Genomic DNA, 25,350 nt, shown 5'->3' with positions numbered 1-25,350 from the left:
GCGTGTGTTTGAAACGGCGCAACGGTCGCTAGGACGCGCGCACCGCCCTCGGGGGCGGGGCCCGGGCTGACGGGGGCCAGCGGTTCGAGTCCCGCCGCGGCCACGTTCCAGCCGAGCCTGTTCCGGGAGACTTTTCTCTCTTTAGCAGAGAAAACACTTTGCGACCCTCTTCAGGGCTTAAATGACACAGTCTTTCCCAATGTCCTCCCTAGCCTTCCTTTGCTGCTGAAGCACATACTGCGGCTTTGATGCACCATGAGTGTGTGAGCATCCGGCATAAAATTCATTATAAGATATGTGATTCTAGTACTTGGCTCTATTCAAGTTTGCGACTGACCCTGGCAATTTGATTCTGAATGACCAAAACATCAAAGTTTGTGCTTACTGATTTTTATTTTATAATATTTTTCTACAATAACAATTGCAATGTACACATTTGTCTCTTGCATGTCTCTTCGTTTTCTCCTGGGAAATCATTCTTTTTCCAGAGTGCTAGGTACAGAAACAGTTAAGACAGAAAAGTTAGGATTTTTCATCACTTCAACTTCCTTAAGTGGGAATATGGCTATACAAATCATTATCTTACTTCTAAATGGTTGAAGGTAGGTACTCCTAGATACCCTAGTAGAACTCTTCTGTTCTACTTCTCTTCTGTTCCTGTAACTATTTGTTATGGTACTTCCTTGCATTTTTTGTTAATCAAGACTGACCTGTGTCAGTTCCCTTTTTCTACCTTCAGAGACTCTCTATGTGTCTCATTAACTGTTTTCATGGATGCCCACATTTCTTTCACCAAACCAATACTATTATTGAAAAACTTTGTGCCTATAAATACCTGATATGAGTTAAAAGACCCACAAGATTACCTTTAAATATTTACAGGGTTTTTCAGTATGTATTTATATTGAAAAACCTGGAGACGAAATTCCTTGTCTTGTTTTACTGCGGAAGGAAAACACCTTTCACAGTCCCATGCCATTGCTTACCCTATGATGTATCATAGCCAGCAATGACACCTTTCTCTGGAATGATACAGAATTGCCATCTCCTGCAAAGGTCAAGAAGGTAAATATCTACATTATTTGCTTGACTTCTAATAATTATGATCAGTCCAATTCACTGGAAAATTAGGACCTGCTGCAAAAGGAAATGGTGTTAATCACCTTTCACTGCCACCATTCACTAAAAGCAACGCCACACTTTTAATACAGAACCTGCACCATTCTCATTGTCTAGAGCTTCAGAACAAACATTTCATAGCTCGGAAGAGCTTCCATACCTTCACTTTCCATGGCTGGAATTGCCTAGAAGGCAATTCAGGTGACAGTATCTAGCAAAACACCTAGCCCTGAATGAAAATCTACTCACACTGATGGTGGTTTTGTCAATACAAAAGCCACCTGCAGAATCTGACTACATCACCAAACTGTGGATTTTCCTATTTATTGTTACTGTGGAGTTATTATTTTATGTCGTTGCCACTAAGGACAGCAAACAGCTTCAAATGCCATGTACCAAGACAATGTTAAGGAAAAAGTCAGCAATATCCAAAATGCGTCTGAGAGCTAAATAACATCTGCTCCATGTGCTCAAATTTTCCAGTGCCAGTCTCATCATCCTACTGTCCAACCAGGGTTTACTAAAGCCAAGAGAATCTCAGTGGGAATATGTATACAAGAAAAAGTGGGAACTGCCAAGGTGACCCGCAAATGGCTGAGGAGAGTAATGAGGCAGAGAAAAGGGGAGGTGTCTGCAAGAGAGTTGTGCTATGGAACAGAAGGATGGAAATGAGGAAATCACAAGTCGTTGAGTTAGAAAAACAGCGTAAATGACCATGGCAAGAGGGATTAACAAAGGAGAGAACATGCTAAACAGAGCCTTGGGAGGATACAGGTGAAGGATGGAGATTCAAAGTGGGGAAATGAGAACTGGGAGAATGAGATAGATGGGTACAGTGACAGAGAGACTGGTGAACATGAAGGTGTGGGTGATGATGAAGGAGATATTTGATAGTGTCAGGGAAAATATCCCTGTGGGTGAAATAAACACAGTCACAGTTACAAAAAGCCATCAGCCTCAGATAAATTAGTAAGCATAGGACCCATGAACAGAAGTATTTTTGCTCTCTATAATCTATCTTTCTTCTCTGATGATTTGTGTTCTTAAGGACTGCCTGAAACTCTCACCTGGAATATAATAGACGAAGAGATGGAGTGCCCTCCCTGCGAGGAAAGGCTGAGACAACTGGGATTGTTCAGCCTGGAGAAGAGAAGGCTTTGGGGTGTCATAATTGCGGCCTTCCAGTACCTGCAGGGAACCTGCAGGAAAGACAGAGACCATTAAAAGAGCATGGAGTGACAGAACAAGGGGAAAATGGCTTCAAACTAAAAGAGAGTAGGTTTAGATTAGATATTAGGAGAAGTTCTTCCCTGTGAGGGTGGTGAGGACCCGGCACAAGTTGCCCAGAGTAGCTGTGGATGTCCCATCCTTGGAAATGTTCAAGGCCAGGTTGGAGGGGGCTTGGAGCAACTTGGTTTAGTTGAAGGCGTCCCTTCCCATGGCAGAGGAGTGGGATGAAATGAGCTTTAAGGTCCCTTCCAACCTAAACCATTCCACGATTCTATGATTAATTGCCCTATTAAGGCAAACCACAAGGACTCCCCACTTCTTTCCAAGCGTTAAGATCCTCAGCACCAACGAGCACCATTGATCTTCCGAACTGTGTCACCGCAACCTCCTCTAGGTACTAACTAGGGACACATCAGCTATCAAAAGTATTTTGAAAATGTTTGGGTTTTTTTCTTCTCCATTCCTAGAGCTGTCTGGGCCTGCACAGAGCCACCCGCTCTGTTATTTCCGAGAGCGGCAACGACTCGGTGTGAACTCAAAGACGATATTTGATGCATTTAGAGGTCAGCGCTGCAGCCCTTACCGAGAGAGCGCTGAGACACAGATTTTACACCCTTAAAAACCCCTCATAGCTGTGACTCCGAGCGCGGCCGGAGCGCTGCGCCTGCGCCCTGCGGCCGGGCCCGCCCGCGCTGGGGCCGAGCGGGGAGAGCGGCCCGGGGATCGGGAGCGGGATCGGGATAGGGACGGGAACGGGAACGGAGCCGCCCCCGCACCCCCGGGATGCGGCTTTGCCACTGCGGCCGCCCCGCCGCCCCCGGGCTCGGCAGGGCCGGGGCAGCTCCGGCCTGAGGAGCCGTGGCGGTGAATGGGCGGAGCGGGAGGAGCCGGAGCCGCCGCCGCCGCGATGGCTCAGGAGAAGATGGAGCTGGACCTGGAGCTGCCGCCGGGGAGCGCCGCGGGCCCGGGCGACGGCGGCGGCCTGAGGAGGTCGAACAGCGCCCCGCTGATCCACGGGCTCAGGTGAGGGGCCCGGGGGGCTCCGGGGAGGAGCCCGGATGGGCTCCGCGCCCATCCCGGCCGGGCACAGCCCCGGGGATGCTCCGGGGCTGCTCCGCGGCGCCCTGGGGTAAAGTGGGTTCCTGAGCGCTGTCCCGAGCGGGGAAGGGTTTAGGCAAGGCATCCAAGTGTGGAGAGGTGCAAAGAAGTCTAGGGAGACGTGCTGTGGCTTTACTAAACCGCTTTGTTTCCGTGCAGGTCCGCTGTGCGTTGTGTAGCTGAGAAGCAGCACGCTGGTCCGCAGCGTGGAGGTTGTGGCCGTTCTTGGGGATAGAATAACAACCGCGGTGATTTCTGTAATGGCTCGAGCCTGAACAAATTAAATCAATGCCCTGTGTATGATTACAACAGTAAATGCTTTCAGAGCAACCAGGCAGTTTCGGCGAGGAAGGTCATTTCATGGGACCCCGACCTAAGTTTTACATTTGGTGTAAAACAGCGTATCAGCTGTCCAGGAAATTTTCTGGACGATACTAATTTTTTCAGTATGTATTGCTGGGAGAAAGACAAGGCGTTGTGTAGGCAACTGTGCTTGGATATTGCCATCGGCCTGTGGCAGGTGCTGCTTGCAGGGAGGGTTGGGTGTTTGCCAGGTCTTCAGCTGACAGGACAGAAAGTGGCAGTTCCAGGCAAGGGCCGGGGGAAAAAGCTCTCAGTTAGGGAGGGTCTCCTGTACAGTTTGTGTTTGGGTAAGTTTGTAACTCAGATGCTGTTTCTTGTCTCCTGTGGGCTTTTGTGAAGTTGGGAGATGCCCCATCTGGTACATGGTGTGGCTACCATCCAACTTCTAAGGCGGTCCATGTGCTCCTGCTAATACTGTGTCTGCAATTTGGGAGGGAATATCCGCAATAAACTTCATAAAACATAGTATATTACATGATAAGCACTTCCTGGTGGTTTGTTTTTTTGTTTTCCTTCGTGTTTTCTCTAAGGAACTGGATATCAAGTGACGAAGAAATGTCACGTATCTCTTGTACCAGAATGGTTAACTGTGCCTGACAGTTCCCAGGAAATACTAATTTTTGCCTATTCCATTACAATTTAATGTTAAGTAAATGTAATTGTGGTTCTTTTGCATAATCATAATGAAACAACCCCCATTTTACATCTCAAAGCAGTATGGAAGTGCTGTGTATGGCAGTTCTCCTCAGAGAGGTTTCTGAGCAGGTAAACTAATTGTGTAACTGGGACAAGATGATTTTATAATCTCAGCCTTTTGTAAGTTATTTCTTACAAACTGTAAGACCCCTGACTTTTAAAAAGCTCAAATTATTTAATTCAGGGTTTGGGCAGGTAGAAAGATAAGCCTGAGCTCCTGCCTCGAAACTGTGCATATACTATATTTTAGGTGTTCATACAAATTAAACTGAAATGCCATTGAACTAATTTGAGGTAGTTGCAGTGGTTTGCCTGTTAGTTTGGAATTTTCCATCAGAATACTGTTTTTGCAAGATTGCAGCTCTTGGCAAGAAACTTCAGTTTTTCCCAGAATGGCTTTGTTGGGTAAACTGAAACAAAAGCTCTTGCTCTCGCACAGCTTTCTTTTTCTCCTCTGCCTCCTGTTTAACTTCTTCATTAACAGAATTAGTAAGGAACTTGGAGGATGAGTTGCCATAGAGCCAGAGAATAGTTTTAAATGGAATATTTTCAGTCATGGAAGTTACCTTTCACAGAACTTTTAACTCTGGTTTTTGTGCCAAATAAAATTGATTTTTCATAGGAACTGTAGGAGTTTTCTGTGAAAGGTAAGCCTGAGATTTGACCAGCTCTGGTGTTTTTGCAAGGGAGATTAAAGGTAAGGATATTTGTAGGGTTTTTTTTCTCTTCCTCTCTGCTAGTTAGCACTGAGTATTGGACTCAGCCTTTGGAAATGTGGTGCAGAATCGTTCCAACCTGTTTTCTTGACTCAGGCTCTGGATCTCAGGATGTGCTGTTTGTGTTGTGTTTGCATGCCAACCAGTACACTTACACTGAAAAGAATTTGTAGCTGTTGGCCTCAGTCAGTAAATCTCATCTCTAAACATCATGTCATGGATCCCTTAAATTTCTCCAGTTCCACCTCCTGTCAAATGGTAACAAATAATCTCTCGTGGGTGTGAGCTGAATGAAACTTCTGGGAAAATTGTAAATGACGTCAGGTCCTCTGTACTCGATGCTTTAGAGAAGGAGAGTCAATACATTTTTCTTGGCAAAAAGTACAGTGCTTATGCCAATTGTGGTTGGCTTTTATTTCACAGTATAAACTTTGTTTGTTTTTTATTTACAGCTAGATAAAATCTGTCTAAAAAATATGTGTCTAACTGGTGTGTTTTAAACCAGAGGATTGTGATAATGATGTGTCTTAAAAGTGCATTATGATTATCAGTCCTCAGAACAAGGTCACTGTTGATCAGGTTAGTTTTAAGAAATTGTATTTGTGGGGGGCTTTTGTTCATCCCAAGTTAGCAGCTGAAACAAAAAGATACAACCCAGTGAATTCTTGTAATTTGGATGTATTTACAGTCTTACACTTGGATCTGTTCACCTATGCAGTTCCTCACTGATTTTTGAGCGTGGAGATTGTAGGATTGTGGCTCAAAATTTATTCAGCAACCATAAAAGTTACTTAATTTCTGCAGTTGCATTCATTAAGTGCTGATCATTGGCTGTTGATAACACTAGTGATGACATGACCAGTGAAATTTGCTTTAGGAGTCAATAGAACTAAAGTTTCCTTGAGAAAGGAGCTCATTTTGTATAAAATAAATAATTGTACACTATTTCAGTGAATGCTATGGGGCATTAAAAACTGATTTCACTGTATGTTTAATTTAACTTATCCTGGAAAAAAGTTTAGAACTTATCAAATGTTGTAGTGGTAAGATGTATCATGATACTGTATTTTTAAATTCTATTTTACCTATGGGATTGAAGCTGGTTTCAGTTACAAGCCATTTATACATTTGTTCTGTTGAATGACATTCAAAGCAGTGTACAAACTGCAGCCATTCCAAACATCAGAAATTCCCACAGAAATGAGCAGTCTAAACAATTTTTCAGTTGTTCTGCAGACTCAATATGATTAATTAAAATCATTAATTGAAGTAGCTGAGAACTGGAGGATGAACAATTTGATTTACACTCTCTGCCAACAAGCTAAAAGAGTTCTTACACCTGTCTCTGGAGTGCTTTGTCTTGACATGACAGCTGTCATAGCATTGGAAACTGAGCTTATATTAAGAGGTGCTTTTTCATAGGGAGGAAATGGCTTTTGCATTTGACAAGTGTTTCTTTTCACAGCGATAATTCACAGGTGTTCCAGGCCAACGTCTTGCGAACCCGCAGGAACAGCACCACGGTCATGAATCGGCACAGCCCGGTAAGAAAACTGTCAGACCAACCCCACTCTGTGCAAAGCAGAAGTGTGCAAACAGCAGTAAACAAAATTAGATTGTAGTCTGTGAAACTAACACCACGTGCTTTCAGAAACAAGGCTCTGGACTGTGACATTAACACGCCGTGGCCAGAGTAGAATGTTACTTACAGACCATACTTGTCATTGTGATCGTAACTTTGCTTATAAAATGCAAGCAGATGCTCTAGGATAGAGTAGGAAAGGTATTTTGCAATGAAATCTAATTATGTAGCTGTACTGTTGATCAGTAATTTGTGTTAATGATTTCTGATGCTTAAGAAAAAAAGGGCAGTGATGCTCTGATCTTAAATAGTCTTTTATATAGAAATGACAGAATAGACTGTTCTAATTCACAACTGCAATAACAAGTTAGAACTGGCTGACAGGACATTAATCTCAAGACTTCCAGAATGAATGATGCCATGTGTCTGAGACATTCATTTGTGATTTCAGCTTTTGTCAGACTTCTGGTGTTACAGCTCCTCAGATCTGAATTTTTAAAATACTAATCTAAACCCATGGTGCTTCAACCCAGACAAAATGTTGCATATTTTGTGTTTTAGTATCATGCAGAGTTTTGGTAGAAGGGTGTAATTTTGACTGATTTAGAACACCTGTACATGATCACAGCATGGTTTGCTAACCCTTGCAGGGTTAGGGAACAAGGGGTAGTTATTTCGTCTCCCCAAAAGGGATTTTTGGTCAGACTTCCATGTATAACCAGAAATGTAACTTTTTCCCTAAGACAGCCTTAAGAAACGGGTAGACACAGGCTAACATCCAGCTGCTCTCAGTTGGTTATTAAATTTTGGAAAAATTTAAGCTCTGTTGGGGTGGGAGAGGAGTGGTATCAATTTAAAATATGGGAAGCAGAGTCCCTGTAATGCTGACAGCAGTTTTCCTGGTTCTCTTAGTTGCCTTTTGAAGGTGCATTAGAACTGACTCTTTAGCCCCTTGTTAATGGTTGAAGAATACTACTCTCCTATTTTGTTGACTGATGCCCCTTAGATGAAATTCTGTTTTAAGATCAGGACAGACAAATACTCCAGCAAAGGTCTGCATGTGTAACAGAACCAGGATACTTATGTACAAGTCCAGGAAGATTGGTGGAAAAGCCTTTCTTCTTCTGGGATATAAAACCTGATGGAAAGTATTATGGTAAAGATTTCTTAAGCAGGTCTCTCTCTTTATATGTATTTTTAGGGGGGCAGCTTAAGGTAAATCTGTTTATGCTTGTGGTCAGAGGGAAGGAGAAAAAACAAAGGTGAAAACTAAGTTTATTGTGTTTACTCCATTGTTGGGCTAAAAGGATGCCAATTCATTAATTCATGTTAATTAATTCTGGGTATTGCCCAGAACTTGCTGGGAAGCAGTTTGTTTTTCACTTGTGGGCTGGCTCTTCTGGCTGCCCCAATAGATGTTCCAGTCTTGGACTGAACCAGTGTTCCCACCTTCATGGGATGATGTTCTTGACCCTTCCCCTGTCATTAAAAAGTGTCCTGAAAGTTAACTTTCTTCTTCACTCCCAGCTGACCAGGTGCTGACAAAATACAGTTGAAATTTTACTTATGCCCCATTGACTGCTTTGAGATATTCCATAGAGTTATGGTCTGGTTTGTGGTTTTGTTGAAGATTGCAAGGAGGATGGAATTGGAAATGAGCCTTGGGATTCTCATCCTTCTGTGGTCTTAAACCAGGATCATCCACAGATAAATGACTTTGTGAAAATAATTAAACTTTCAGCACTAAGGACCCTAAGTAACCTCCCCTGGTATTCCTGCTGTAGCAAGGAAGTACGTGTAGTTTTATGATGTTAGAGATATTGTAAGGAGTTAGATCACATCTAATTTTGTAAATTAAATTTTACATTAAGTAAGTGATAAAGGTACTTCAAAATCCACTTTTTTGTATTTAAGAAAACTAATCCAAGTTTCATTGCAGTGTAGGCTTTAATAAAGAGGGTTAAAAGATTCAGTAAGTGACTGAAAATGTGTTAATTTAGTATTATAAGTACAGATAAAGTTTTATGTTTTGTAAACTTTGTGGAAGAAAGTTGATTAGTATTTATCTACTCTGTGTTCTCTGTCATAGGAGCAGTGGGAGTTGCTAAAATCTCTGATAACTGGAGGTCGTACTCCATCAACTGCATCTTCAGGGCTGTCATGGTCATCCCAGTTGCTCAACGAGTTCTAAAATCTATTTTTTGAGTAGCTTCCCTAAGTCTCTGACTCCAGCTGTTTTATAATGGATGTCTGCAAGGGGCATCTCTACCATTTGGGCTAAGGCTTGATCTGCAGTTTTCTGACACTACAAGGAAGGATCTGCTAGGCTCACTATCTGCTGTTTATTTCCTTCCAGGAGATATCAGTGGCACTGGGGAGTAAATGTTTTGGTGTTCTTTTTGTTTTGTGTGGTTGGGGTTTTGTTTTGTTGTTTAAAGCAAAGTGGTTGTTTAGTCCGTTGTTAGATGTTTAGGTGCTGTTTCAGCAAAAGCTGGGTTTTTTAATTTGTTTCTAATTTTTGTTGTTTTTCCAAACCCTCTGTGAGTTCCTTGCTGGGGTTCAGTGTGGCCCCACAGGTGGCTGTGCTGGCAGGAGGCAGAGGGCACTGCAGGGCAGGGCAGAGGGGCCGGGGCAGTCGCTGCTCACTTTGCCCGTGGTGCCTCCAGACTGGCACTTCTGAAACTTTACCTGCAGTGCAAAACAGCATCTGACACACTGGAGAAGGGGGGAAGGTGTTTCTCTTCCCCTGTAGTAGTCTAATAGTTTGTAATGTTTTTATTAACTTTGTGCTCTCTTAAAACATTGGAGATTTGAGTAACATAATTTTAACAGTTCCATCTGTTTAGCAAATATCCTTTAAAAGTGATTGCGGTTTCTTTTCACAATAATGAATTCAAAGGATACAAACAGACCAGAAGTGAGTTTTAAATGTTAACAAAGTGAGGATGATGACTTGTTGGAAACAAGGTGTGGGATCCTCAGAGTTAAGTCAGTGCATTAGACCCTGCAGAGGAACACTTAACTGCCTTTTTATAATTTTCATTTTACACCACAAGCCACAGGTTTTGTACATATTCTATTAATGTCAAACCTTAAACTGTGTGGATCACAGTCATAAAATTAGAATATAATGAGTGGAACAAATGCATTTCTACTGTGGAATGACAGAGTGAATAGGCAGGAATGCACTATTGTCCAAATCCTTTTCTCTGTGTGAGAATCAAGGTCAACTCAAGGTCTACATTGGCTAGTGCAGCTTGGAGGAATTTTTATTAGGTGTAGAGGATTTTTGGGAGCCCAGTATAATAGCAAAGCTGACCTAAACTGGACTTAAAAAGTAGCCAGTCAGGATATTATAGCTGTTAGACTTTAGTACTATATATATTATGATGACTAAATTCTAGGACAAACATTAGACATCCCCTGTGTGAGTCTGATAGGCTGAATTTTTTTGAGAAAAGAAGGGTGTGATGTCTTGAAGTCTTGTTTTTTTAGAAGCAAGATTCTGGATATATGAAGCATTAATTGTTTGTGATAACTTAACCATGACTCTGTGTCAGAAGCAAAATCTTTGTATTCTCTCTGGCACTGATTAGAAGATGGTGCAGTAACAGTTAACTGAATGTTTGTTGGTTCTCCAGCTTTAGCATGATGAAGAGCTCTAGTAATGTTTTGTGAAAGGGCTGAAGCCTTTTACTGAATAAATTGTATAAACACTCATAATAATGCAAACCTTTCCTTCTGAACATGCCCATTTTTGAAAAGACACCTTATTTTTTGGAAGGATTTTCATCTTACAGAGAAGTTAAACCTCTATTCACAGCTTTAGCTTAGAATTTTTGTTCCCTGAATGGCTATGACAAAAATCAACTGAGGGCTGACAGTTTGAGGGGTGGGAAGTATATGAAAGAAAATTATATTTTGGGAAAATAATCACTTTAAATTATTCGGTTTTGAGTGTTCAGTTTTAAATCATAGTGTTCCAGTGGGATCTTGATGCAAAACTGTCAACATTAACAGAGGACCATTTTTAGTGGCGTCTTCTCTGATTTCACCCAAATTGGTGAAGCTCTTGAGAAACCATAAAGAAAGTGTTTAACTCTTTGTTACCCTTCTCATAGCTGATTTTTTTCACCTGTCAAAGTACTCATTTATAGGCGGACAACAAACCTTTTTGTACAATGTGTTGTTTTGGCTTTGTATTTTTAAAGGATCTGTTGGGGAGCTTTCTGGCTCGCTTAAATGAAAATAAATATTCTGAATCACATAAAGGAAAATATTTATGCCAACATATATACTGAGGGTGGCAGGGTGTTAGTGAAAAGCAGCCCCATTCTGCAGAGAAGGCTGTCAGTTCTAGTTGCCTGGAAATGGAATGGAAGCCAGGCTGATACTAATTAGCATCTGTGAGCATACCAAGCAGCACAATGTGGAGATACATATTAACATGTTCTTGCAAGCAAATAACATAGCTTATATGTACTGAGAATGTTATAAGTTATTTTTTTTAATTGCTTTTTTGTAGTTTGGGGTAGCCCTAGAGAGTGGTTCCTGATGTTCCTGCTGCACCTTTCCCTCCCTTCTGCTGTACTTTCAGTTGTCTGTGACTTTGTTTTGCAGTTTGTGCCATCGTCTCCTATCCGTATTCCCAGCAGCCGCCTGCATCAAATCAAACAGGTAACCACAGAGCCTGATCTTGTTTAAATTTTAGTTTTTTATAGGTGGATGTGTTTTTTGCAGTTGATGTGTAATGTTCTTCAAATGGCTGTGGATTTTATTTTCAAATGGCCTACCCTGCTCCATGTTTCATGAGGCAGAATGCATCTTACAGCGAGAAGAGGATTTGAGCAGAGGGAGGAATCTTAAAATGGACATTTTACTTTAATGTAAGCTCTTAGGGTAAAGTTTCACCAAGTTTTTGGCAGCAGTACCAGCATAAATATTCAGGGCCAATAACAAAGTGTTCCTTAACTTGTGTTGGCTCAAGACTTTTGTGCAGCCAGAAAACGAGCAGGATAAGGAAGCACTCTGGCTAAAAAATAGTTTATGCTCTTCTTACTGGGCTATTTTTCATCTGTATAATTTTCTTATCCAGATCCCTGTGCTTGTGCTGTCACAGCATGAACGGAGGGGGAAGGGCACCAGAGCAAACACATAGGGAGGGGGTGGTGTGGGGAATATCTGAGCAGGCTCAAATAGCTCTGCTCCCAGCCAGCAACCACAGTCTGAAGACTCCAGCTTTAAAATCAACAAGCTCAAGCTCTTGTGGCTCCTTCATTTTATATCTCCACTTTTTGACAGTAGAATGTTTATAAAAATGGCTTGAAGATGTTTGAATTTTTTTTTTAATGATTTTTTTCTTAGCTTGCTAGTTTTTAATGGATAGGCTTGATTTTTACAGGGTGAAAAGTTAAGAAAATGATTTAATGCTTCAGACAGCATTTTTAGGGTATGCTGTCTGAGGTAGTGGAAGGCACTTCTGTTTCCCACCTCAGATATTTAAGGTACTTGCACAGTAAGCCTGGAGAAAATAACTGCTTGCTTTCATTATGTAAATAATTTACAGGCTTAAAGAGACTCTGAAGCACTTGGGTCAGTTGTAGAGCTGTTTTTATCAATATAAAAAAGCTTAGGATTAATATGTAAATATCATAGAATCATAAATTAGTTTGGGTTGGAAAGGACCTTTAAAGGTCATCTGGTCCAACCCCCTTTGCAATGAGCAGGGAGATATAATGAGAAATGCTGAGAGCAAAGGAATGAACTGCTGTGGCTCTGCTGTATTACATGAAGTAAAGTTTTATAATTCAGTTTTTTGGAAAATACTTTGGCATTCCTATTTGTTAAAGCAAACAGTGTAATTTCTTAATGTGTGTTTGATCGTTAAATTCACAAGTTGGAATTAAACTTAGTGAGAACCATGTGATTTACTTCTGATCTCTTTCAAATCTGAGCAAATTACCAGACAGGTGAATTACATCAGACTCTTCCTTCTTATGATGAAGACTGTGAAGATGTTTAGTTGAACCTTTACTCTTAAACTGGACTGAATTAAAGAATCTACTCATTCACTCAACAGACTGGGTGGCATTCAGTTAATTTTTAAGGAAGGCTGTCTACCTAAGAGGAGATTGAGTCAAGTTTGCATTTGGTGTTAATGTTTAGTTTAATTTTACATATTTGAGCCATTTTAATAGTATTTTATGGAGATTTTTTTTTTTTTTTAGAAAAAAACCCTCACTAAATCCCAAATTCACTGTGTGCAATGCAGTGTATTGCAAATGAGATGCTGACAAGTGTCTAGTTAGTCACTAATCCATAGAATAAGGTAAGAATCCAGCCATGCTTTTGAGGATTATCTGTACCAGTGTCCACTTTATGAAATGACATTATGCAAGACTGCATAAAGAGGCTCTAGCATGTGCAGAATTTTTGGTTCATATTATTATTATTCAGTTTCGTAACTAGCTCTTGGGTAGTAATGAAAATAAAGCTGCTTGGGAAACAACGAGCTCACGTAAGCACTTTGTATGTGATGATCTCTCTTGCTACATCTTTCTCATCCTCTCTTCACTCCTTTTCTTGTAGTGAGAGCGTAAGGTTATTGTTGCTTAGGGGAGTTGAATTAAATTTTCCGCAAGACAAAGTGAAACGAAACCACAGCTTTTCTGATCTGCTGCAGCAAAGGGCTTTTTTTTTGATCTTATTTTTTCGTCTGCTGATCTTTTAGGAAGAAGGGATGAATCTGCTGAACAGAGAAACAGTTCGTGAAAGGTGAGCACTAAGGCAAACTAGAGCAGTTACCTCAGCTGTCTGTGGGCCCGGGACAATACGTTTCTTTTCTTCTTTATAGAGAAGTGCAAGTAGCAATGCAGATGAGCCACTCATGGGAGGAGAGCTTGAGCCTGGTAATGCATTCATGCTTTAATTTGTGTTTCTATCATCAGTATCAGGACACTAGAGATTCTCTCGTGTCAACGTTTTCTTTGATAGTTTGACCTACAATTAAGGTGTTAGCATAGCACTGCTTTTGATCAGCAATTTTTCACACTAACAAGGCATAGAATTATCAGTTGTTCAAGGCACATGTGGGTTCCTTGGGCTGGTATGTCAAAAGGAAATTGCATGGATGTCTGCTTGGTCAAATTTTCTTCCATGTTCTGATACCATGTAATATTTAAGGCTTTTTCATTGTTAAGCATAAGCTCATAAATAGCTACCTAAAAATTATTGATATGATGGAGGATAACTTTGGAATTTCACACCAGTCAATCCTTTTTATGTTAAGGTACCTGCTTATAAGATTAATTATATGTACTATTTACTATTTACATATTTACAGAGCGACAATGATTTTGAAAAATCACTATCACCAAAACAAGTAGACTTTGTTCCAGTTTCTCCAGCTCCTTCACCTACAAGAGGAATAGGGAAGGTGAGCAAAATGTGCTAATAATGGTGTTATCTTGAGTAGTGCTAAATAAATTCAGCCAAATTAGTAGCAAAAGATTAAGCCACCTGCTCCTTTCTACCTCAGCTGCAAACAAGAAACTAGAGAGTAAATAAACCCCCCTGAAACCCCAAACCAGAAAATACCAGCTAGCAGCTGCACAGCTTGTGGATGTGAATTTCTATGGAGTGTTCAGCTATTAATCTGTAGTTAACAAAAAATAAATAAGTCTGTTTAACCAGAGTATGGTGAAATAAATCTGCATGAAAATGGAATCTGTCCAATTTTTAATTTTTTTTTCCTCAGTAGCAGAAGGTGGTGTCTCACTATCAGCAGCCTCAGTGACTGGTTGCTGAACTTGATACTGGGTTGTTTATTTCTCTGCATCAGCATCACTTGGTACCACAGGAGATTGACACAGACTTTATAAGTAAATAACATAACCTGTTTTCCTCTCAGCAATGTTTCTCACCATCCTTGCAAAGTCTGGTCAGTAGCAGTGGATTGCCTCCAAGTCCCAGCCCAAGTCCAACAAGGAGATTTTCAAGGTAAGTACCAGATCATATCAGTGATGAGACACCAGCATAACTTGTTCACAGTAGATGTTTGAAATACCAGAATTCGTTATATTCATCATTGATTTCTGAGCACAAATACAAATTTTTATGCTGGCATAAACTTTAGATTTTACAGTGCTGTAAAACATTTGTCAAAATCCTCATGTCACGACATTGGGCAAGGGGTCTGCGCTGTGGCATCTGTCTTCTCACTGTAGTTTCTATTGTGCTCTCAATAGATCTTAAGTAATTGAATTCTTGGGGGAAGAAAACACAAGCAGATTTAGGGTTTGTTACTCCTTCTGGGTTTTAGTTGCATTGGATGTTGTTTTGAGTGATGTGGGCTTATAATTAAATTTTAGTAGGCCTTAACAGTTCAGCAAAGCACTGCCTGTCAACTGAGATGTAGTCAGTGCCTGCATGTGAGGTTTTAGACTGCCCCAGTTGTGAAATAATGTGATTAAACTTTTGCTATTCGGGTCTGTGCTTCCTGGTCTTTTTTCAGGGAGGAAAAAAAAGGACTTGCTCTGGATAAGCTGTTATAATGCCTATTTTCTTAGTATTTTTCACTTAGTAGTTTGTTTTCTGAGTATCTTTTGATTCTTCATATGTTTTCAAACTTCTTTTTTTTAATGATGATCTCAGTATAGCAAATGCCTTCTTTTAGCAGGAGAAGCCAGAGTCCAATTAACTGCATTCGACCGAGTGTTCTTGGATCAATAAAAAGAAAAGGTACAGTATTTAGGTTTGGCTATTATAATAGGCCAACTTGTTAGTTATATAATAATTCATATAGCTTTCTTCACAATTCTGTTCAATTGGCTGATACTTCAAAAAGTGACTAGAAATAGAAGGTATTACGGATGATAAAACATCTTTATTCCATAAAGCTAATAGTTGTTCTGTCTAGTGCTTATCTATCTTCCCACATTTTTCTTCAAGTTTAACTTCTGGCTATTTTATTGCATCTGTTTTTACATCTTCCTGCTTCACCTTCGTTACAGAACATTTCTGACTCTGAGACAGCTTCTAAAATACTTTTATCTGAGTTCTGTCATAGCCTATTTAAGCATAGATCTCTCCTTTCTTGTTCTGGAGTATTTGGAAATTAAAGTCAATGTAAAAATTTTTACATTGGACCTTGTTCTTTTTCATTATTCTCAGCTTCTCTGCTCTGGTGGAGCTGGTCAGTGAACTGATAGCTGGATAAACTGAAACAAAAAGATTATTCTTTACTACTGAAGAATAAATGTCTGATATCTAAACCCCAGCTAATAACTCACTAAATACTGAAGCTGGGACTAAAATGTTTTGAAGAAATAGGCAGTGTTTAAAATTTCAGCATCTAAATTCTATGGTTTAAATATAAAGGAATCTATTGTAATAAGTTTGAACCTGTATTCTGTTTCCTCTGTGGAAGTACATTGAAAGCAGATTTTAGTTTGAATGAATAGTAATTTTTATCATTGCTTCTCTTTTCCCAAAGGTGTGACAGAGATGGAAGATCATCCCAAAAGATTATTCCAAGGATCCACCAACATGCTTACCCCTGAAGCTGCACATCAGGCAGACCTTGGGGGATGGTAAATGCTGTGTTATTCATTGTCCCTTTCAGCAGCAGCATACCAGTCTTTTTTTCTTCTAGCAATGATTATACTTGGTTTTGTTTGTTTGTTTGTAGTACAGACATCTCATAACTTTACAGCACTGAAATTGTCACAATAAACAGGCATTGATATTCCCTATAATTTTACAGTTTCTAGGCCTGACTGATAACATGCTTCCCCTATATGGGAGTTGAGCATGTTTAGGAAAAGACACCTCATGGCTGGCAGTTTTCATAGTCCAGTTTCAAGCTGCAATCAAATGTGAATGCTGATGCTTTTGGGTGGATGGGGTTTTGTTTTTTTTCCCTTGCTCTTAGTCACAGAGGAACATGAGTCTGTCTGACCCTCCCTGCTGGGAGGAGATAAAAAGTACTTTGTTAAAAATCATAATGACTCAAAATAGCAAGGGATTTTGATCTAGTGTTTTAGTCAAGAGGTTAATAATACACAGGGTGTGCCCACACAGCTATCAAGAGAGGGTTGTTCACAGTACTTCTGTCCTTTTTGCCTCTCAGCTGATGTACAAACTGTGCGCAAGCTTTGAGCACATTGCAGTAGCAGTAGCAAAATAGATGTTTTAAAGGTACTTCAAAAACATACCCTTTTTGCACACCCTGTTCACAGTAGGCATAGCAGTGTGGATTAAATTGCTTCATCTTGGTTTAGGAGATGATAATTTTTAAAAAATCGCTTTGCTGCTGTCACTGATGATAGATCACTGTAGTTACAAATTTGTGTCCTGTGAGATCTGCAGTACACTGGAGTATGTGCAGTTTATTGTTGTCTCTCCTGGCATAAGAGACCCCTGGCTGTGTGCTGGTCCAAGGCCCTGGGGATGGGGTAAAGCTGGCAGGGGGTTGCTCAGCCCAGGTCTTCTAATCTGTGCCCCATTTCTGGGTGAGCAAAGGAGGAAATGGGCAGAGTGTTCCATGACTGTCTGGAAGTGGCTGCAAGGATTGGGTTTCAGATGGATTTCAGATCATGGGGCTTTACTGCTCCTTCAGAGATGTACATGTGTGCTTGAAAGGGCTTTATAATGAGTGGAGCTGGTATTGGGACTCCCCAGAGCCTCGTTTCTCACGTCCTGATGTTGCTCTGTTTTCAGTCTGTCCTCACACGCCCTCGATGACAACAGGAGCAGTGCCGGCTCCTCCTGTGACTCCCCAGCAGAAGTTGGCACCAGCACAGACTCTCCAGTCTCGCTCTCTGACTCCAGATCCTCCTTTTTACCAGTAGATCTTACGGCCAAGTTACCCATTAACTGAGGAGCAGGAGTCTGCTGATGGACACCAGGAAACAGGCTGGATATCACCGAGACTTTCTGTTGTGTGTAACCGATTCTGTTCCTCATAGGAACTTCCAGGAATGTCATTATTTCTAGAAAACTTCCAGAGTAGTTCCTTGAGGAGGAATTCATGTTTCTAGTGATTTGTATGACATTTACTAAAATAACAGCAAGCATTTGGGTTGCAGACTCATTGGATGTTCACATCAGCCAGCAAGATGTGGATTTGCCATGGATATTGTCTCCTTGGTATGAATTACAAAGGCTGGATGTGCATCCTGCTTGTGGAAGACTTGGCTTGCCAGCAGCCAGTGTCCTCCCTCATATAATGTGGTGCTTGTGTAGGAGCAGATAACTGTCATATTTGTCCTCAGTCTGAAACCAGTGAATCAGCTTACTAATTGTTTTTATTCCCAGAGTGTTAGATATTTATATTTTTTAGTTCTTCATGTGTAAGGGGGAATACTGGGGTGTGGGGGGGAATTGTTCTGATTGGCTCTTAATCAATTCTATGTTCCAATGGATGTCCAAAGAAGAAGTTGGTGAATTGTCAACATAAATTTATATGTTGGATTTTATATGACTGCTGTTTTGGCTAAATCTAAATTAGGTGTGGAACATTCTTCTGGGGTTTTGTATTATTTTCTTCCCCATTTAGATGATGTATTGCAGTGGTAGATGCTCTGTTAAAGGTCTTTTAATAGGGAAAAGTAGTGGTAATATTTGGAACAAGACATTAAATCCTGAGGCTTTAGTATTTAGTACTTCAGAAATGCGTTATTTTAACAGTCAGTATTTGTCCTCCTATATGACTTGTGTTGGACAGATACAGTGAGAAATCTTGAATGTCTTTTTACAGGCTGAGGAGATCAAACCTGTTTAATCTGTATTTAATCTCCTGATGTCACTTCGTCAAACAATGACATCAAGTCCTTTCTGCTGTTGAAAACTTCAGATGCTGATTGGAAGCTGGAATCTGGTAATCTGAGATGTTTGAAAAGTCAATGTGTTGAGGCATCCTGATCTCAACTCTGAGATTCCCCAAACAGGAGGAAAAATATGCAGGCCCCCCTATAGACAGCTGTCTGTAGAGATCTTCCAGTGGCAACCTCATTTAGGTTTTGGGCTCCTGCTGTGCATCCGAACTTCCCCAGCTGGGTCCCCATTTGTACATGCCTGTGCTGTGTGGTTCCAAACCTTCTCTTCTGAGAGGTTTATAATGAAGCAAAACGTTTTATTTTTAAACACTAAATCTTTGTAGCGTGTCATGAAGCAAGAAAAGTATGGAAACATCCTCAAGAAGGAGAAAAACCTGCCCTGAACTCTGCTGTGAAAGATTCACATGGGTGAAGCTTTGATGGGCAGCAGCCATCCAAAGCAGAAGTGGATGACTTGGAGCGCAAAGACCCGGCGACCTGAGGGCCAATGACCCGTTTCCCTGTGTCCTTATTGTAGAGAGAAAATAGAATGTATTTAATAGTCTGACGCTGTTCTAGGAAGATACGACATGGTTTACTTCTGATATCATTCCTCTTAAATTATTGTAATATCCCCTTGCTGGTTGCAGTTCCTCTCTGAGGTCCAGCTGCCCTTTGTCCCTGTGCAGACGGACACGTGAGGGTTGGTGTCTGTTTGTCTGACAAGGCAAAGTTTGGTTTTGCAATTTCAGGTATGTGCCAAAGAGTTGCTGTGCGTTCACTCTTCTGTGGTGAGAGCAAGACTCTTTTTTAAAAAAATCTTGCTTATTTCTTAAGAATGAACCTCCTGGTGTCTCTTCGAGTCTTTGTTAAAAGATTCATCAGTGGAGGGGTTTCATAGCTGCGTGTGGGTCAACTTGTCTCTTCTCTGTTGAATATTTATGCTATTTTTCAAATAAGTGCCAATAAATGGAAAAGTAAATGTGTTTTGCTGTTTCTGCACTTTGTTAGATAACCATATTCTTTTTTGTTCATCTGGGATTAAATGCTTTCTTTAAAAATCAGAATATCTGTTGTAATTTACTTCCACCCAGTCCAGCTTACATTTAAGTTTGCCTTAAAATCTGCAGCAGACTTACTTGTGTTCCTAGTGCAATGCTGTCTTACAGGTCTGTGACAACCCTTGGGATAAAGGAGAATAAACCCAAACATTTTCAAAATACTTCAATAGCTACACCTGTCCTGAGTTTATACCTAGAGGAAGTTGTGGTGAAGTCCTTTGGAAGACAGAAGCTACTCTGCTGGAAAATACTGAGGGTCTTAACTCTTGGGAGGAAGTGGGGAGTCTGGTTTGCCTTAGTTGGGCAGTTAATTATAGAATCACAGAATGGTTTGAGTTGGAAGGGACCTTAAAGATCATCTCATTCCAACCCTGTGCCATGGGCAGGAACACCTTCCACTAGACCAGGTTGCTCAGAGCCCCATCCAGCCTGGGCTCAAACACTTCCAGGGATGGAGAGTCCACACCTCTCTGGGCCAATTAATGTTGTTGGAGAGAAATAGTTATTTATTTGCATCCATTCCTTTCCCTGCTTTTGCAAAACAGAAGTTGCTTTGAACTCAATGTTCATGAATCTCAATGTTTTGATTCCACGTCACCAAGAAGCTGCAGTTTCGTGCCCTGGAGTCAGGAGACATGTATAGGGTTTTTTTCCCATTGAAATTAAATGTTAAATTTTTAAAATAAATTATCCTGCAAGATATGTATCTGAATTCAGGGAATCAGGGTGTCATACAATGTGCATAATCAACCCAGTACTCAAGTAGTAACTCATGCTGTTGGTATTGCCTCTGTTTTAGTAACTCCTCATTTCCTCGTGACCAATGAATGCCAAAGGTTTGCTTGAATCTGTGTCACTGTCATGGGGCTGTTGCATGTGGTGTCCCTTAACTGAGCTGAGTTTGTGACAAGTGTCTGTGCCTTTGTCTTCTTCTGAGAAGAAATGAGCAACTTTCTCAGCTCGGGCCATATTGAAAGTATTGTGATCATATATATATAAAATTATATCATTATATATAAATTTCTTTATTCTGCAGCCCTTTTGGGGCACACAGCTGCTTCTCTCCAGGATTCTACCACTAATGGCCCCTTCCAAAGTCACACTTGTGTTTGGCACTTGATTGCTCTGGTTGAAAACTATCCTGTAGGATTTGTTGGCAGTTAAATCGGGTCTTGGGCCGCTGTGTCTTCCCTGACAACTGATGGATGTTTTTCTTCCTTCCACCTTCTCTGCAGTGACACAGTTGCTGAGGGAAGGTTGGTAACGGTGCCAGTGCTCAGGGGGCTGTATTTTTGGAATGAGCGCTTCGGTGGTTACTGCATTTAGCAGAGGGAGATACTTCACACCGGGAGAGAGGCACGAATGCCAGGAGAATGAGTCTGTGCCTCAGCCAGGCTGACTTACAGGGTCTCCTGTGAGCTGTCAGCAAGGTGGGTGACCTGAATGCTCAGCTGAACAGCTGCCCAGAGTCCTCCTGAGATCAGTGTGAACTTAATCCTGATTTATTTCTTTTCAGCTTTTTTCGGAAAACTTGAGTGTAAATAATCACCAACCAGTACAAACAGAACAGGTCTCCAAAGTCTGGTGAGACTGAGATACTTTGATTTATAGCTGTGTGTTGTGGTTCCATGTCATTGCTGTGTTTGTGAGTCCAGCCCTGCTATTGTGCAAAGATTTGCCAGTGAAGTGACTGAAGGCAGGAGGGGCCTCTGGCACTCCATGAGCTTGAGAACAGCTTGTGCCTCCCTTGGCAGTCGTCATTTCAGAAATGTTCACTTTATGCTGTTGTGTTCTTGCATATGTCGGAGTCGTAACTCATTTACTTAAAATAGAGAACTTCAGGAGTCATAATTAAACTCTGTGAGCTCTTTCTATCCTGTTCTAACAACCTTTCTCGTCACCAACTGGCAGATGGAGTTTAAGTTGATCCCTCTTCTCCTGGAAGCAACAAGTTAAAATATTTGTAAATGCAATTGAATGTTTACAGCTACAGTACAGTAATTAAAACCTTACTGACACAAAGAGGAGTCCTTGGCAAGAGTCCTTTTCAATAACTGGATGCAAAAATTGTCACCTCAGGTTTGTTTCCTAAGGGTATGTCTTGGGTGATTTTTTTTTTTACCTGTACCAGTGGAGCCTTCCCATTTCTTTGTGTCTGGTGTGAGCATCCTGGTTTGATAATCTGGGGACAAGTTGCCAGTCAGCCCAGGCCTTTCTCCAGAGTCACAGAGCACTCCAAGCAGACACAGACACCCTGCATCCCAAAGACCCAGACCCTGTGCACATCCTGGAGGGGCAAGATTGCTTCCCCTGTTGGGTTTTTGTGGTAGAAGCGTGAGAGAGAGAGAGGAGGGGAAAAAAATAAACCACTGAAGGAGAATAACCTTGTTTGACTTTCAGTAGCTGGCTCAGGAACAGAACTTTCAGAAGGGGGGAGGAGTTGAGTGCATTTAAACAAAAACCAAACAAGGCCTCTACATGCCTTTGTGCTGGCTTCCCTGTGTCTCTCAAGGAACTCGTGAGACATCCCCAATGCCATGAAGAGTCTTCAGACAAATCCAGCATTTATCAAATTTAAAATTCTTCTGATGGTTTAGTTTCTTCATCTTTTACTTGCTTCATGAGAGCCTAGGAAAATGTTTATTATTTAAGATTTCTTTCCATGATAAACAATTGTATGTAAATGTTTAGAATTTTGCTGCATATCAGCCTAAGGAGGAAAAGCTGCTGAAGAGGGAGCAGGTTTTGCTGCAGGTACTAATCCATGGAAATGTGGCTCTCCTGGTTACTTTTTGCCCTTGTGTGGAGAAGAATCAAAACTATGATCAAGGTTTGTGGCACACATCGAGGTTTGTGGCACAGAAATCAGGTACTGTGTTGTCTTTCAGGCTGGTTTAAATTAAGCTGGCACTGAAATCGCTGCGAGAAGCTTCCTGCTAAAAATACATCAACATCCTTTCATTTCAAGTGCATTCACTTCAGCAGTCGGTTTCGATTTTGGAGATTCCTGGCAGATTCCTGAGGGAAAGGCGCTAATGGGTTTGGTGATGTTGATGGAACTCGGGATTCCAGAGCTTTACTGCAGTTTTATTTGTCTCTTGATGGTGGTTTCTTGTTTGTCAAAGCACAGCCTTGTCTAATGCGTTAATGTTCCTACCTCAAGCTGAGTGTCTGCAGTTTTCTAGAGAAGAAAACTCTCATTTTGCTATTGTAAATAATGTTTTGCTATTGTAAATTTTATTGCTGATTTTATTTTTTTTAAATTGAAAACATGGCTTTACCTTCCATTACAGGGAGCCTGTTTGTCAGGTAGACCTTCTTACCAGTCTTTTTCCTGACAGTGAGGAGGTCACTCTTTGCTTTGGTTGTGCCTGTAATCATGGTTGTGCTCTTGCTTAAATTACTCCTTTTCAGAGTCTCTGCTATTTCAAAGGCCAGTGCAGTTACTTTGCCTGCATGTAATTCCACATTATGTTGTCAGCATGGTTATACAGCTTTGCAAATTTTCGAGAGCTGATGGGCATTAGCTACAGTTCATTATCCAAAGTAAACAGCTCGTTAGTGTACAGTGGAGAGCTTCTATAGAAGACAAAAATAAACCCAAAAGTGAGTGTATCCATTTACTCGGCTTTAGTTGTTATGCTGTGTCCCTGCCTGTGTTCATTCCCCCAGCACTCCTTTCTGAGGATACACTTGTCCTCTGGGCTCCTTTCGTTTACAGTCCTTATCTGTAAATGGCTCTTGCTGAGGGCATAGCAGTAGTTTCCCAAACCTCACCAGCTTCTGTGCAGCACTAACAAGTGAGTGATGTGCTGCTGGCAACAAAGTACTTCACTCTCCTTCAGTGGTTTCAGTCTTAATTTCCTCGGGCAGCACGTTATTCCTGCAGGGAAGACTGCAGCACCATTAGCTTCGGGTGTTTCTCCTCCAGCTCTAGAGACAGATGGTGCCTTCCCTACACTGCTGTGAACAGGTGAGTGCCCTGTTCCACAGGACACAGGAGGGAACTTGTTTTCTACAACCACTCAACCCCCCATCTCTGCACGCAGCTGGCAGGAGGATCAATACCAGGATTGCTCAGCCTCACATGCTTTGTATGGCTTTCTGTTCCCTTCTTTTTTCTGCCTAAAGGGTCTCATGCAAGGTCAGAGGGCAAAGCACCTGAGCTGACCCGAGAACTCCAACTCCCACCTGACAGAGAAGGTGATTCAAGGTTTGGGGTGTTTTTAAGTCCTCCTGTACAAGGGTTTTTCAAAAACCTCCTGGTCCTTAAACTTGATGTTGCCCTGGATCACCATGGGCCCTCTGAAGCAAATATCACTTGGCACCTGAGAGCTCTCTTTCCTGTAAACAAAACATTCCTGGAACTGGTTTACTGGCTCAGGCAAGTTCCCTTCTGTAGCTTTGCCCTTCCAGTGAGGTGGATTACCAATAAATGTAGGTCTGAAGTAGGAGATTCATGACAAAAAAAAGGGATGGTGGAACTTGGCATTTATAAGGAAAGCTGTTACATGGAAAGCGAGGTGTCTTAAATGTACATTGACAAATGAGGACTAAAATGTTTTATTGCCAAACCTATTTGGCAGCCTCTTTCCAGTTTAGGCTTGTTGGTTATCAGATACTTCCTACATAGGAACATACAATGAAATAACATACGATTGGCTTTGACAATTCTTAACTACTTGATTGCAGGAAGGATTTCTCTGCTTTGTTGTTGAAGGCACAGTTGTGTGCATAGGCTCCTCTTGGAGCTGCTGGAAATGCCCCTGTGGAGCTATTTCCACGGCACCAGTGACTGTTCCCATCTGACAGCATGCCCTGTTGTCTTCCTGGGGCATGTTTTGAGGTGTGGCAGCAGCAGCCCAGCGTTTCCCTTTGCAGGGCCTGATCTGTTTCCAGGTGGTTGCCATGTGAGGGTACTGGACCCACTCTGCTGTCTCAGGGGCTCCATCGGCTGCGATCCCTGGTGGAATGAACCAATTCCCTAAGAGCCCCATCTGTCCCTGGAGCTCTGAAACAGCATCACATGTTTACTGCAGTTTCAAGTTTCTCCTCTAGAGAAAACAGGGTCGTTTAAGCATTTTCTGATCCAGACAAGTGCAAACACCTCGAGAAGATCATGTACCAAGCCTACAGCGACTGGGAGTGACGCTCCCAAAAGCGATCTCGGCAGGGCTCCCATTTCCTGCTGCCAGCATGGCTCGTTTGAGATATCGGTGCCACAGCAAGTGCTGGGTAAACAAGAGGATTGTTTCTGCTGGATGATATCAAAGCCCTCCCAACTGTCTGCTGAAAATACTTGTCCATTGCAAGGAAATGACTGTTTGTTTGTGTTAGGAGTCAGGAATGGGAAATGACGTGAACACTTAACTGTTTTTCCTGCTGTTTCTAGGAGGCATATTCGCTGTCTTGGGTTTTATTTCCAAAGGCATTCAGTGTTTTCTGAGCTCCTATTAAGTATTAGAGGTGTGTGCATGCACATATATATATATATATATATATATATATATATACACATACATAAAATCAGGAAATATCTTAAAAATCTTGTGTATTCACCTGGTAAATTTTTATTAGTGCCCCTCTGTGACCATGATGTAACATGATTTGATATATTCCCCCTCACAGTGCTGAACTCAAACTGTCCTCAGATCTCGTTTTCCCAACAC

The 25,350-nt window shown here is 41.4% G+C and overlaps 1 protein-coding gene and 1 long non-coding RNA gene across 3 annotated transcripts; both read left to right on the top strand.

Annotated features, from left to right (window-relative positions):
- Positions 1-3,107: 3,107 nt before the first annotated feature.
- Positions 3,108-19,842, top strand: LOC113947963 (protein FAM122A). Of its 2 annotated transcripts, none has more exons than XM_027645137.1 (10): positions 3,108-3,372; positions 6,688-6,766; positions 11,425-11,481; positions 13,535-13,578; positions 13,658-13,712; positions 14,147-14,239; positions 14,714-14,802; positions 15,482-15,543; positions 16,298-16,394; positions 17,524-19,842. In XM_027645137.1, exons 1-10 carry the CDS (start codon positions 3,218-3,220, stop codon positions 17,681-17,683), a joined length of 891 nt encoding a protein of 296 aa, XP_027500938.1. In that variant the 5' UTR covers positions 3,108-3,217; the 3' UTR covers positions 17,684-19,842. The 2 variants fall into 2 exon arrangements, with proteins under 2 accessions (XP_027500938.1, XP_027500937.1); XM_027645136.1 differs by having other exon boundaries at positions 15,479-15,543.
- Positions 19,843-20,064: 222 nt separating this feature from the next.
- Positions 20,065-25,126, top strand: LOC113947965. Its single transcript, XR_003527940.1, has 3 exons — positions 20,065-21,111; positions 21,198-23,654; positions 24,374-25,126. It is a non-coding gene; the product is annotated as an uncharacterized LOC113947965 (long non-coding RNA).
- Positions 25,127-25,350: the final 224 nt, after the last annotated feature.

The sequence above is a fragment of the Corapipo altera genome, unplaced genomic scaffold, assembly GCF_003945725.1.
Source record: "Corapipo altera isolate COAL_440 unplaced genomic scaffold, ASM394572v1 65, whole genome shotgun sequence".
Taxonomy (NCBI): domain Eukaryota; kingdom Metazoa; phylum Chordata; class Aves; order Passeriformes; family Pipridae; genus Corapipo; species Corapipo altera.
This window is presented reverse-complemented; position numbering and strand designations above follow the sequence as displayed.